The sequence below is a fragment of the Fistularia commersonii genome, chromosome 24 (assembly GCF_037954325.1).
Source record: "Fistularia commersonii isolate RoL2024-O1a breed Wild chromosome 24, RoL_Fcom_v1.0, whole genome shotgun sequence".
NCBI classification, from domain to species: Eukaryota; Metazoa; Chordata; class Actinopteri; order Syngnathiformes; family Fistulariidae; genus Fistularia; species Fistularia commersonii.
In genome coordinates this window covers 10,563,823-10,578,468 of record NC_141307.1, presented here as the reverse complement: position 1 = coordinate 10,578,468, position 14,646 = coordinate 10,563,823, and the positions used below count along the sequence as shown (strand labels likewise).

The following is a 14,646-nucleotide window of genomic DNA, read 5'->3' as shown; positions in this document are numbered from 1 at the left end:
AACAATTCTTCATGCTTCTTGCAACTCCTGGCACCACACACCCACAGAGTAGGCAGCATTGTTCATGTACTACGGGTTACCTCACTAAGGGGAATTAGTCTACTTCCTGTTTGAACCAATATGCATTCACTTGTTATGGACCAAAAAAATATCTTGTCAAACAACTGAAAAAAACAACCTGAACATTGTCAGATTCATCTGTAGTGTTTTTAAAGTTAAACAAGAGAGCTATTTTAAAGAGGCAATCAGGAAACACAAGATTGTAGATGATACGGTAAAGTTTCAAGTGAAAAAGAAAAGAAACATTTTTACTATCTCGCCTGCTGCTGGACCAGTTGGGCAAGAAACAGGGAAAGCGAGAGCGTGTGATTGCACATGCTACCCCGTGTATCCGCACACTATCTTATTTTGACCTCATTCTAGTCATGAAATGCTTTCACTTTCCACCTGCCGCTTAATACCACTCCTCTCTGCGGGACAACAGGTTAACCGGTATCCTCCCCCTACGAGCAGATGGGGGTCCACCTTGATGAGACTCTGGTTGGGGGCTCCCATTTTGGCCTGTTACTCATTCGGAGTAATGATATCCTCGGTAGCCTAGGGCCACCACATCTGGCTGCCTCAATCTTCCACCGGCTGCCTACTCATGCTGACCAGGCTCAGTCAATTTAGCACAGCCCAGCAGGAATGTGTGGACACACAAATTCAGTGTGGAGAGACATTTATGTGTCAAAGTCTTTATAAATGTATTTGCACAGGTGCTCTTTTCGCACACAACATTCACCGGTCAAATGGCCATTATTATATTCCGTACAATATATATAGTATTTGTTTAAGTGAGCAGAAAGGGAATTACTTTCTGTTGTTCGGGTTAAGAGTGATTAAGTTCTCGGCTCAGTAGATTAGTGTTTACAAGCACTAGTTCAGCACTCGGTCAGCTCTACAGGGTTCTCGTAATCAGACATGGCTCAGCCAAAAATCAATAAAGACTTGAACAATATGGCGAGCAGAACCAGTGTACATATGTGTTAACCGGCATACTCATTACAACAGAAAATTATATATATCACCAGAGCTACTTTCCAAACTCACACACTGCCTTATTCGAACCGCAAGCCCTCCGATAACTGTGTATCTCTTATCGCTTGGACCGCTGGAACACAAAAACACACATCAGCTATTGAATGCAGACTAAACAAGTTATTTGAGAGCTTAAAAGTGCAACGGTAAAGCATTCAAAAGCAATATTCTTAAATATCGTATCGCAAGCAAATGCTAATATGTCTACTGTACGCTAATGGATACAAAATAAATGCCGTAATACAATATTGCACGTAGTAAATAGCCAGCTCTTGTCAATACCCCGCCATGCAGACACCTTTCTCAAATACTGGGCAGTCACTTGCCAGGCGGCAAGAACATGTGATTTAATATTCTATCATATCAATTTATTGCACAGTTAAAAAAATCCCAATGAAAGATTTTTGATAAATGAATAATTACCTCAATTTTTTTAAACAGATGCACACATAGCACACGTAGCTGCATGTGTGTCATAGACTACAGCAGAACCTCAGTTTAGAAACACCCGTAATCACAACAATCAGCCAACAAACAGTTTTTGATCAAATCCATAGTTCTATCCTCCTATTAAAATGTTTTTTTTCAATAAGCTAGCCCTCATTATGGCTCCCAAAAAAAATTCTAGTGCTAATGGTGTTAAGAAAAAATCAAGAATTGCAGTCGATCTGAAAAGAAAATAAGAGCTAAACGTGAGAGTGGTGTTTGTGTTTCAGATAGGCTGATCATGATTCGGCCAATTCGACCATCTGTACAATCCTGAATAACAAAGATGCACCAAAGAAGGCCGATGTGGCTAATGCGGCAACTACATCGACAAAGCAATGGTCTCAAGTCTTGGAAAAAGTAGAAAAGCGATTTTTAGCTTGGCTTGATGAAAGACAGCTAGCTGGAGATAGCGTTAGCGAGGGTGGTCCATGCGAGAAGGCTTTACTTTTGCTGATGTAGTGAAGGAAACGCTAAGTACAAGTGCTGGAAAGAAGACAAAAAAACACCAGAATCGCTAATACCGTTATTGCCAAGCTATTAGCCGCTAATTTTATCCACAGGCTTTGAACACTGCAGCTTAAACAATGATGTTGCTAATTTATCGAATTTTAAGGGCTGACGAGCTTCATGTGGCCAAAATATTTATCCCGGTCACGCATGACATTGAGAGCCACACTGAAGAAGACTTTGTCGGTTTTAGTGGATACAGGCTAAAGATGAAGCGATCAATGACTTTTCCTGATAGGCTACTGTTTTTTTTTTAACCAGACATGTTACAGGCAACGGTCGGAAATAAGTATATACGGTACATATTTAATGACAAGCTACGAGCTGTTTATGAGTAAATATCTAATGTTACAAATAGACGCTTGCGGCTTGTATCCAGATGAACTCAATAGTCCGAAAATTGGGACTTTAATTCCTTTCTGTATTTCTGCTCCCCCCCAAAAAAAGCTTCAAAAGAGTCCAGTATGTTTTTTTGAAGCTGGAGAACGGCTCAAGTGGATCTATGTTGATTTCAACAGGAAACAATTGATTTGGTTCGCTAACGGAGTCAAAGAACGAATTAAATAGGTAGGCCGACTTACTACTCGGTCAGTCCAGAGGCGACAGTGGAATTAATTCACGTGAGAACATATTGAAGAGTTCTATAAGACACATATGAGAGAGGAGGTAGCAAAAAAACACAAGAAAAAGCAGATCTCGGGGGGATTCCACGCTCTGAAAATGCCCACGATATGGCGAGCAAGTTACTTTGCCGTGTGCGTTCTCGCGGTACGCGGGGGTCCTGGGAGGTCGTCTGCTGACCAGACCACAACACAAGCACTATGCGGAGGAGTAGGGGGAGGCGAGACGACTTGAAAGAGTTCTCTAATGTGGCCCTGGCACGACACTCACATGCACACCCACACACATGCATTAGCTTCACCAAGAACAACTCTTATTGTAAAACAAAGCCACGGCACACAGATATAGATGAAGAGACCCTTTCACCCCAAAATATGCCACAAATGACCTGATGAGGCATCGAGGGGAATTCTCTTGTTTTTATCCTCCCCAAGACTAGCTGTACTTGGTCCTTGTAGTCCAAGGGGTGGAAATAAATTTTAGAATCACACTGACTGCAACTGGCGAATGAAGTTGAGCAAAACAAAACAATCTGTCCAGAAGAGACTAGAGGACATTTACTGATGAAGAAAAAAAACAGACCTTTACAGAAACAATCTGTTTAAAACTAATTACACAGAAAAAGAAGGCATAAAGCAGGTTCAAGTGGTAACTGCCCCATATGTGGGGGCAGTAAATATATGGAATGATGGGGGATGCACTTGCATTCAGAGGAGCAAGGGATTTCTACCGTTACAAACAAGAAAAAAATGTTGAGTTTATTTATCGACGGATTTCATATTCCGAGAAGGTCTCTACACTAATAAGTTCAGCTGGTGACAAAGGGAGTGAGGTTCAAATTGATTGGGTTGGCTGCAGATCTGAGCTTATGTACACTGAGAGCGTAACAGTTCATACACTTAGTTACCTAAATCAAGAAAGTATTTATAATTCTTTCTGATTTATCAAGAAGAGTTTCGGGAAATAACTATACAGTGACTGAGTACAGGTGCCGACCTATGCTGAGACGTCTTTAGGTTTCAGTGATGGGTGATGATATTTATGGAAAAATAAGACCTTCACCCTTTCTATGTATGCAATATCAAGCTCAACAATAAGTACAATTAATGTTTGCAATTTTATATTTAAAGATTTCTGGGTGTAGATTGGCAAAGGATATCAAATGGGGACAGCTGTGTTTTCTTTTGATTTATGAGTTTAATTCTGTTCTTGATGGAGTTTATAGTCCATATTTGCTGTAATAGAAAACATTATTTAAAATTCATCATGATTCAACGAATCATGATTGTCACAGTAGGGGTAAAAATATAATGTGTTTTTACATGCACAGACTCACACACACACAATCATGCACACTCACTCGCTCACAGCAGGGCCTGATGTAAAACTTTTGAGGCTAAAACCCACAGGATTATTTAGTTAATTCCCCTTCACCACATTTCCCCACAGTTTCTGCGCGAACGCAGCCTACTCTAGCCTCAGAGTGTCTGTGTCCAACCCCGCAGTATGAGGTCTTTCGCTCTTTTCCTGCCTGTCTCCGTGCCTCGCCGTCCACTGTTTCGTAGCATCGCTGCCTGGGCTTGGCGTCTGCCTAGCCTCAAATTTTCAAACTAAGCCATCATGCCACGCCACACCGCTCCATGCTCTGAGCCCCGGCCACAAGGCCCTGATTAAAATCCATGACTTCAAACTTTCCAAACTGTCAAAATTCAAGTTGGTGAGAGAGGGAGAGAGCAAGACTTACAAAAAAAAAAGGGTGTTGCATAAAATCACAGCTATGGCATTGGCTCCCCCATTTCAACATGTACTCTGAGCAAGCATTTGTGTCACTCTGAAATAGAGATGTTAGCATCTGTGTGTGGCTTGTACTTATTGGTGGTCTTGTGTTTGCCACTTGGACTTCAGCGGTGTTTCATTTTGTTTTCACGAGGGATGAATGTACGGTACATATGGGAAAAGACGCTTTTTTTTGTTTTGTTTGTTTTTTACAGGCCCAGCCTTTTCGGAAGCCCCAGCCACAGACCAAGTGCTCGAGAGCTCTCATTATGGATTCATAACGGTATTCACCGCACATCTGCAACAACATCAAAATAAACAAACAAGCATGAATGGGGAAATTAGTTTTAAAAAAATGTGTTATGATGCAAAAAAAAAAAAAAAAAAAACATGTGGGATCCACTTCATGGAATTGTGCCATTGGAATTATTACCCGAATCTGCGGAGTCAAAACATTCATTCTAAATGAAATTGAATTTGATATTTCCCATTGAAATCTCTGTAACAGTTTCCTGTGGGGCTCAAGGGAAGTCATTCTGTATGTGACAAGAGTGCCCCCTACTGGAGAGCCGTGTTACTGCAGGCCCACATCTGTCCTACAATACCAGCAAAGTCATCAATTTTTTTTCTCCCCCTAAATTGTCTAAGCTATGTTAATGGTTTGGAAATTCGGCTTATGAAAAGATAAATCTAAAGCTTGGATTTCAGGGGATTTCTATTTGAGGAGAAAACAGTGTGATTGCTGCATTTGTTTTTATTGACTTCAAAAAATAGTTAGGATTTAGTGACTTGATGCAATTTCTCATGTGAAGTCACAAAACCAGACATACGAAGGGTTAAATACTGTACATGGGGGAGAAAAAAAAACAAAAAACAACTGAAGCAGAGCTATAAGCTGCTGGCTAGCTGTGGCAGTGAACCGCAAACCCTCTCAAATGAAAATCCCCGGAGAGTTGAAGGGATCTCGTAGTACAAGGAAGACCACCCAGGGAAAGGTTCAAGCCCAACTAGTGTTTTACACACAAATAAAAATGCAAGAATTGGGTGGGAGGTGCATGTCAAAAAAGAGGAAAAAAAAAAAAAAAGGTGTAACTGTATTCCTACTCATCTTGGGCGGCACTTGTCAGATGGCAAATATTATTTTGGATGATGGCCATTTTACCAGAAAACGAGAGAATGACTGCGATGTGAAGAGGAGGTTCGTGTACCTCACTATGTCGTGCTCTTGGGGGGAAAATTGCAATCATCTGTGACTCCCTTGAAAAACTTTTAGCGCAAGTGAAAGAAGCTAACCCCCCCCTTCCCTGGTTTAGAAGGGTTTCTTTGGGTCAATCATGGGATTGGAAAAGGAGCGGGAGGCGCTGGTCAGTTCCCTGTGTTGATACACAAAACAAGGAAAATCGTTGCAGCTAAATCTATTCGAGAGATCGGTTGCTGGTTTGACAGCTTGTTGTACTTGTACGTGAATGTGGAAGGCTAAAGCCAGGACGGCCTGGATTCCACGCCAGCAGGAAAATCATTAGCATTGAAAAATGGATGGAAACACCACAGCTACATGCAACCGTCAGCGGGAGTTCCTTGCTGTTGCAAGTTCCTTGCAAGTTGGCTAAATCTAGCGAGGGAGCAAAGCTGGCCAGCAGTTGCTTTTACTGATTCCAGATAATAAAGTTTCATATCTATTTTACTGTTAAGCTACAAACCTTTTCAGTTGTTTCCACTCAAGAAAAAAAACTTAGATGAAGTGTTCGTTAGAGATGTCGATTATTTCTTGGTGAGAAAAAACAAGACTAGTCGTTTCTTGTACACTTTCAAATTTCAAAAGAACAGTCGTTCAGAGAAACCTAACAAAAACACTGATGACTTCGCAAGTACCTTTTTTTTTTTAATCAATGGTTAATTTGTATCAAGTACATTTTGTTCAATATCCTTCGGGTGCACTTAGCAATTTTTGCATTTTGAGAATCCACAAAATACACAAGCGCAGAAACACACACCCTCTGGTCTTTTCGGCCTGTTGTAGCCGCCTGACTGGAACAGCAACAATATATGAGACAAGTACTTCCATATGTGGCAGCATGCGCATATATGCACATACACAGACACATAGAGAAACCTATAAGTACCTAACCATGCAAAAACATGCTTATTAAACCACATTCCTCTCCAAAGGACCTTGAATACTGCCCACAGCCTTTTCAGCCATGTCAGTTTGATATTGACAAGGAGTGTGCAACGTTCACTTTTCATTTGGATGCATCACTGATCCGCCGGATTGTAGGGAATACCACAGACAGACACCGGATAAATTGGCCAAGGGAATTTAATGGATTCCCAAATCTGTAAGTGTTCAGAGCGAAATTCGGCCCGTTGCCCGACACAGCGACGCTTTGCCTTCCGATCACGTTCCGGACAAACTGACTTGGGAACGTGACAAAACATCAGCTACAATCAATCCCCGTCCGGGGATAAACATCGGTTGTCCTCTTTGCAATTTTAAAAACAATGAATAATAGGAAAATCGAATCATTAGGCTGTTTACGAAACCTCCACGTTACATAAGAGAAATTGCAAACAATAGATTATTGAGTTAATCATGCCTAACTCTCAAATAATATGTTCTGTGAAATATTCATCAAACTCCAGCCGTCCTGGCTCATATGACAGCGGGCTGAAGTTGCTAATGCTAATGCCAGGGGTATACCCTTTTTTTGGATTTTTATTTGAATTTTTTTCACATTATAATTCAAATCTGTAGTGTAATTTTTACCTTTGCCTCATGATGATGGCGAAATTTTTTCATTGTTAATGTGAACCCAAAATTAAAAGATAATTTCACATCAAATAATATCATTTATTAAATTCAATAAGCCAAAATCAAGAAATAGATGCATATACAGGAACAGTTCATACCAAAACAATAGGTAAAACAAATTCATTTGGGGCTCTGAGAGCGAGAAAGGCCATGAGAACCCAAATCATTTGCAAAAAATTTGGGTTACCAAAATTTCTGCCAAACCAGAGTTCATGACTTTAGCAATAATGAGAATTCGACATAAAGTTACATAATTTTAAATTGAAACCTTTTACAGTATAGACCGGGGCACAGTCTAAGTCTCAACCGCTCATGAAATGATATAAACCTTTCTATTGGCAGATAAAATGGTATATAGTTTTGAATTAATACAGAAAACACTGAAATTAGACCAATTAATGTCGGAATTATTTTAGCTACGCAGTTTGCTGTTCCATTATTGTATGATAATTCACTCAGGGGAGGTATATGCCTGTGCATGTGATCAGTTTGCCTGTATGCAGACATGTGGCAATAATTCCTATTAATTCCTCTGTATTATTTGTTTGTGCATATCTTTTTTTCCGTTCATGACTGCCTCTGTGTAAAAAGTGTATCTTTTTAAATCAGTGCTTGGTAAATAGGGGTAATTACCGATCCACCACGTGTCAATAGAAAGCCCTATATTGCAGTAAATGCACTCAAAGAGTGACTGACTTACAAACTCAAGGTGTACAGGTCCTGAAAACCAATGGGGCAGAAAATACTAACAAGGCATTGCAAACCTTTAACCCTCAGAAAAGGGGGTTTCCAAAGTCGGAGTATCAAATTATGTAACATACATGATGACATGCTGATGGCCTGCTAGTGGTATGAAGTGAACGATTAATGCTGGAAAATGAACTGTTCACTCTTGGTCTTCGTGTCTTATTGTACTTTTCATGTAGATTACAGTTGGTCAACTCTATATTGTGGACCTTTTTTTAAGGCTCCACTGTGCAAAAACGACTTTATTACAAACTGGGGTCACATTCACACTCCTCATGGTTATCCTCTGATTGGGATCAGTCCAGTTAAAGAGCAGTTGTTAGAGCACCGAAATTAACTTTGTGCATCGCCAGGAGGGACTGGCAAGTCCTGAGACAAAAAAGGTTGCCCACATTTTTACTAACACTATGGGACGTATTACCCCATTCCTCATTTGAAAATTGACTTTGACAGCGCTGAAGGGAGCAAAGCATTTCAAATGTTTAAGATGGAGACATGCAATCCATATCCGTCATTTGTTTCAATGCCTAATACGTCCATGTCAGTCCCTCATCGCAAAGTAAAGTATTGCATGATTAAATCGAGCTGTTTATAGGGATACCCGAGTGAGAGTCTACGATACGGCAGTTTTACAGAGAATAAAAAATAAAATTACAAACATTATAGCAATCAAGCTTGTAAGTGTTCTCAGCCACCCGGGCCACAGTACTCATAAAACTTGTCACTTCTTCGGTTCTCAACTGAACAAACCGAGGAAGCCCTTCGGATGAGGAAAAAAAAAAAAAAAGTCCAGTTGCTACTACAAGATTTTATAAAGAATAATAGCTGTCTTATGAAATGTAAAACACATCGACAACGCCTTCATGCTGTACTTGTGGTGAGGCCAGCAATGTGGCTCCAGGGACAGCAACCCTGGCCTATCTGGCGAAGTGTTCATGAAAAATACTTCATGAGAAGTCATGGTTCCACATGAATGAAGTACAGGGAACCACCCTGAGTTTTCTAATCTAATTAAATTTGAATCTGGTTGAGAACAGTTTGTTTGGCCATATGTAAACACAGCGGTAAGGGAGTAGTCATATAGCCTTGCTGACGTCCAGTAAACTGGCCCTTTCTTACTGTAAAGATTTCGGTTTCTCCCTGCAGAGAGAAATCTCGCATGTGGTTTGTAGTCTGTGCAAAAAAAAAAAAACAAAAAAAAAAAAAACAGGTTTCTTTTTCTTTTCTTTTTTTTTTTTGTTAACAACTTTACAAACTCATCAACCAACTTGGCTTGGACAACCACATCACAAAAAAAGGCAAAAAAAAAAAGAAAAATCTTTTTTTTTTTTTTTTTTTGTTCTTTTTGGACTCACCCTCATCAGACGAGCATGACTGACAGTAACTAATCTTATACTGTCCAATTAATCATCCGTCTCCTGGCAGGGGAAATTCAACAGAACAGGTCCCTCAAGCAAAGCTCCCTGTCTTGTTAAAAAGCCGATTAAAATACAAAGAGAAACCACTGAGGCGTGTAAGAGATACTTGCGGTTTGAATAATGAAATATTATTGTAACCACCGAAAGCATTCATCTGGTCTCTTGTTGAAAATGTTTAATTCCAAAATGATAGAAGAGGCCGGGTATTAAATTGTCACTGTTGTTGATTCACAGTTGCAAAAAAATATAATAAATTGGCCAACCAAAGGCCAAATCATCCTTAGAACATTTCGACTTCAACAATGAACACAGGCCCATGGCATGGAATAAACAACAAGCGCTCATCAGACACACTTTGTTTGACCTCGGTAGCTTATGTTACTATCACACAACCTCATTTCATTTCCTTGCCATGTCCTTAGCCATCCCGCAACAAGCATTCATTCAAGAGCGTTACGATGGCAGTAAATAGCTGGAGAAAACCATGACGGGCACTAATTTGATTGCCTGACACAATGGACACTTGGAACAGTCGGATCATTGAGAAACCAATGGGAAAAGAAACATACATAGACGGTTGCTTATCACTGTTGAACAGCGGCGAAATGGCTACGGAAACGAAAACCCATATCTTTAATGAGTTTAAATGAGAGTCACACACAAAAACTTCACAGGAACAATTATCATGAATGTATTTTCTAAAAAAAAAAAAAAAAAACAATTCTCGGTGCACGCGCGCGCACACACACACACACACACACACACACACACACACAGACGCAGATACATTAAAATCAATTTGAAAGGGTTCCATTCAATTACAAATACACACACTCGTGTCACGCAGTCACATACATCCGTTGACCCCCGGCATTAAGTCCAGTTTGAGAAGGAGGGAGGTTAGAAGTTCATGAGGAGATGTAGCCCAAGGAAAAGCCTGAGTCAGTGTTTGTGACTTAAAGTGATGACAATGAGACTGCACAGATCATTCCCTTCACACACATGAAGAAAAACCATAAAGAATAATCCGATAATTTTCCAATCCTGGGATCAATAAAGTAAATCTATTCTATTATTCTCTAAGCAGAGAGAAAGATAACCGGGAGAAAACAACGTGACAGTTCTTCCAAGGACTGGCAAATAGCCTTGTTAGGAGAGCATATTAGTTTGTTTTTTTTCTTCAACCTACACCTCTCCGTTTTTGAATATCTATTAAATAAATGGAGGGGATAAGTGAAAGCGAGGAAATCACAGAGGCAAATCAAATCAAGTGCTTACTAGAGCTCCAGAAGTGATAAATTCCCATGATTGAGAAGTTACGAAAACGACCTGGAACCTAAAAGTGAGCGAAGCCGTGATTCGACGATCAATGCAATGCAATATATTTCAAAATTATATTATAAATTCTATCAGTACTGACAGCAGAGAGACACACTACTTTACGCCAAGGTTTTGCTTCCATGCAGTATTGATAGTGGATTACTAAATTCGCTGACTAAATTTATATGTTACTTATTCTATTAAACTGCATAGAACATCCTAATCGGTAGTCTCATCTCAATAGCCCAAGTTATAATGTAAACAACTTTTCCCTGCCTGTTGAAAACACCAATGTTCCATTCCAGGATCAGAAATCGTCAAAAGGAACTGAACAAACACAGCCAGAAACCGAGACAGGTGAGACACACACACACATGCACGCACGCACGCACACACACACAAATACTAGTAGCTTTGAAGTAATCTGCAAAGTAAGGGTCTCCTAAGGCTGGGGTCACATCCCCATAGACCACAACACCTCAACTCTGGCTCCCAGATGTTCAGTTGAAAAGATGTCCTATATAAAACAGTTCCTGTAGGCTTTCAAGAGGCAAATTCAATTTGACCCAGTGTATCTCAGCATGTGTTTTTGTTCTTATTTGCACTTGATTTGTATAGTAGTCCATGTGCATGACAAGTATGTTGTTTTTTTGCAATGCGTGGGCATCACGGTACAAAATGTATCCGACTGAGATCACAGTATGCAGATGGGTATATATATCCCAGTGCACATGCTAGGTGTTGACGGTGCACTTGTCGAATGGATGATCTATTCATAGGTTTGTCGAGGAAATGGGAGGAGTTGAGGCGGTTCTTTTGGATGCTGATCGGGTTGGACATGGGTGTGTGTGCATGGTGGTTGCTGGTGGAGAGACGGGGGTGTCTGGAATTCACACCAGACCATCTATTATAATGGCAGGAAGCAGGAAGTGCAACCACTTGAGTCACATGGCTGCCATCTGTCTTGGCAACTGGAGCAAGCGAGATGAAAAAGATGATAAGGAGAGAATGTCTATGTCTGCATGTATATTTGTTTTTGTACATCTTCTTGGGCTGAGTAGTACGAAGAGAGTGAACTCTATAACTTTAGCTTTTCTTTACACACACACACATATATATATACACATACATATACATATACACACACACATATATATATACGCACATACATACATACCCACACACACATATACATATATATGTATGTATGTATGTATGTACACACACACACACACACACACACACACACACACACATATATATACATATATATATATATATATATATATATATATATATGTTCTCACGACAAGATTATACAAGAGGTACCATGACTTGGATGATAGAGTATCCATACAACTTTAGTTCAAGTGTAGCCACACTTTTGTATATATAGACATGAGCTGTCTGAGCTTCTGTAATTGGTCCATATTAAGGCTAATCTAAACCATGCAAAAAAAAAAAGTGTTTCACACTGAAAACAAACCACAATATGGTTGAGTTTTATCCAAAGCAAATCAGTCTTTTGTTTGGACCATGCAGCATATTTGTTCCAGACCTTGGTCTGAGCCGACTTTCGCAGCTGTTATTATGAAAATAGGAAATTTCATTGGGCCGGACGAAACAGGGTAAGTGCAAGAGGAACCCATGTTTCATTTGTCAACAAAGTCAAAATGACCTTCATCAATATTTACCGTTATGCTCCACAGTAAACACTGACACGGGAATCTGCCACAACCGTTTTGCCAAAATCCCAGTCAGGGTTGAACCTCGGTTTAAAGTGTACGAACGTGTTTAGGCGCCACCGCTTAGGAAATATGCACACACCCGCTTGCAGAAAAACGCAAATATACACATACATTTTTGCATGTATGCGCACATCAGCTCAATTGATTTAAAAATAAACGTGAACCTACACACACACACACACACACACACAATCAAACAAATGCACAGATATCCTTTTTTTTTTATTTTTCTCGTGCAACATTTGTTCCAAAACGGGTGAGTTTCATTTATTGTGCTGTTTCCACTTATGACCAGGAGTCAAAAATATTACATACTATGATTGAAGACACAACAATTGACAAGAAGATATTGTCTTCCCGGCCTGCTCTATCCTCTCTTTTCTTTTGTAAGATCCTTAAATCACTCCATATTTAGAGACTGTGAAGCAACAGTGTATCGAATTTAACCGACCGCAGGCAGACGTTTCTGAAATGTGAAACTCTCTGTTGCCCTTTGTGAAATCCGATGCCCCACAGACCCTCAAAAATATCTTAATTGTGTCGCGTATTTGACCCTATCACAACACTGATGTAGTTGTGCCAATGTATATAGATATATATATTTTTTTAAACTGTTCAAACACAGTCACATGCACGGGTTCACCTTCGGATAAGTGGGCGGTGAGCGGGGTTTGTGTCTCCTTGCTGTACGAGACCACCTCTTTAGGGAGGAAGTCCACCTGTGTGATCTTGGAGGCACCCAACTTCTGCATTCTCCGCCTGAGTTACAGAGAAAAATAATTTCACCCACGACAATTCATAGTCCAAACACAAAGCAAAAGGGCCTCGGACTTTTTCCCCAGTCAAAACCCCAAATTGCATCCTTAAAAGTCTGGAAAAGCATGCGGTTTGATATTCTGATTTGCATTAAGTTACTTGTCAATTCACACATACGTTGATTGACAACAGTAATCTCTGGATTACGGTGTCAAGTGAGTTGTCAAATGAGAAGAGAAAGATGTACCCGAGCTCAGAATCAGCCTGCAACTGCAGCACAGAGGGGTCTGTGTCCCACTGCAGGGTCCTGACATCACCAACAGGGGGGGGTAAGAGAAGACATGCATGTTTACAAGTTGGTACATTTCACCAGCGCACTTGCACCCGCATTTATGGCATGCACGCAGAGTGAGTATGCGCATATTGCCGTTCCCATCAAATTGCATGCAATAATGTGAGCAGGGAACAGGGCTACCCACTGTACTTTCATTCATTTACTTTATTTGAAGGAAAGAAAATATTAACATTTTCATGGTGACGGCCAAACTAGTTTGACTCTTATAGACAGAAACATACAAAATGCATAGACAACACAAGGCAGACCTGTTTGAAAACATACTAAAACTGCGTAGATCAACACTTTATATGTAAAAAAACTGATCTGTTTGTTGTATACGCATTCCCAAAAAGCATCCTCACAGACATTGTTCAGCTGTTGATATTTGGCTGCATGTGGATTTCGAGATCTCTTTCAAAATCAAAAGATATTCGAAACGCCCGAATCTTAATGTGATTTCACGTTTTCATATCTTTTGAATTTTGTCTATTATTTCCGAAATTGCGCATCCTGCGCAGCTGCTTGTCACACCCAATTCAGTACTATGAGCTCAAATGATTCCTACAATTACAACATTATACTGTCGCTTAAAATACAACTCGAAAAAAATCCAATATGGGAATTGTTCTACCATGAAATACACACAACACTCACATCATCACATTTAACATATGGAAATCAAATTTAAAACATGGGACTCAGAGTAAGCTTGCTTGGCACACAATGTGCTTGCCATGCATGATATGTGAGTTTGGCAAACCAAGAGGAAACTGCTGAGCTCTGCACAGTAGCACAGTAGCTGCCCGAGTTTGGGTTACAGAGGGAGTGGTGAAAGTCTTTTGCTTGCAAGAAAATCTGATTTTTAGCGCTGAAATGCAACAGCTGTAAAAAAAAAGGTGACATTTTTGGCAACACTGCGCCTTTGGATGATATCTTTTTGGTCAGCTGAACACACCTTCAGTTTGTGCAACACAAGCAAGACTGACAAGCCTTTTCTCTGACGTGACATGATGGCTGTTTTGCAGTAATATGGAT

General features: G+C 40.1%; 1 protein-coding gene across 7 annotated transcripts in view; it reads right to left on the bottom strand.

Annotated features, from left to right (window-relative positions):
• Positions 1 to 14,646, bottom strand: part of dync1i1a (dynein cytoplasmic 1 intermediate chain 1a) — a 60,706-nt gene that overhangs the window by 42,372 nt on the left and 3,688 nt on the right. For all 7 annotated transcript variants that reach the window (XM_086171198.1, XM_086171201.1, XM_086171202.1 and 4 more), the window contains 2 exons: positions 13,522 to 13,581; positions 13,162 to 13,277 (listed from right to left, as the gene is read on the bottom strand). In XM_086171198.1, the coding sequence (XP_086027324.1) occupies positions 13,162 to 13,277; positions 13,522 to 13,581 (176 nt within the window). The remainder of the gene's footprint in view (positions 1 to 13,161; positions 13,278 to 13,521; positions 13,582 to 14,646) is intronic.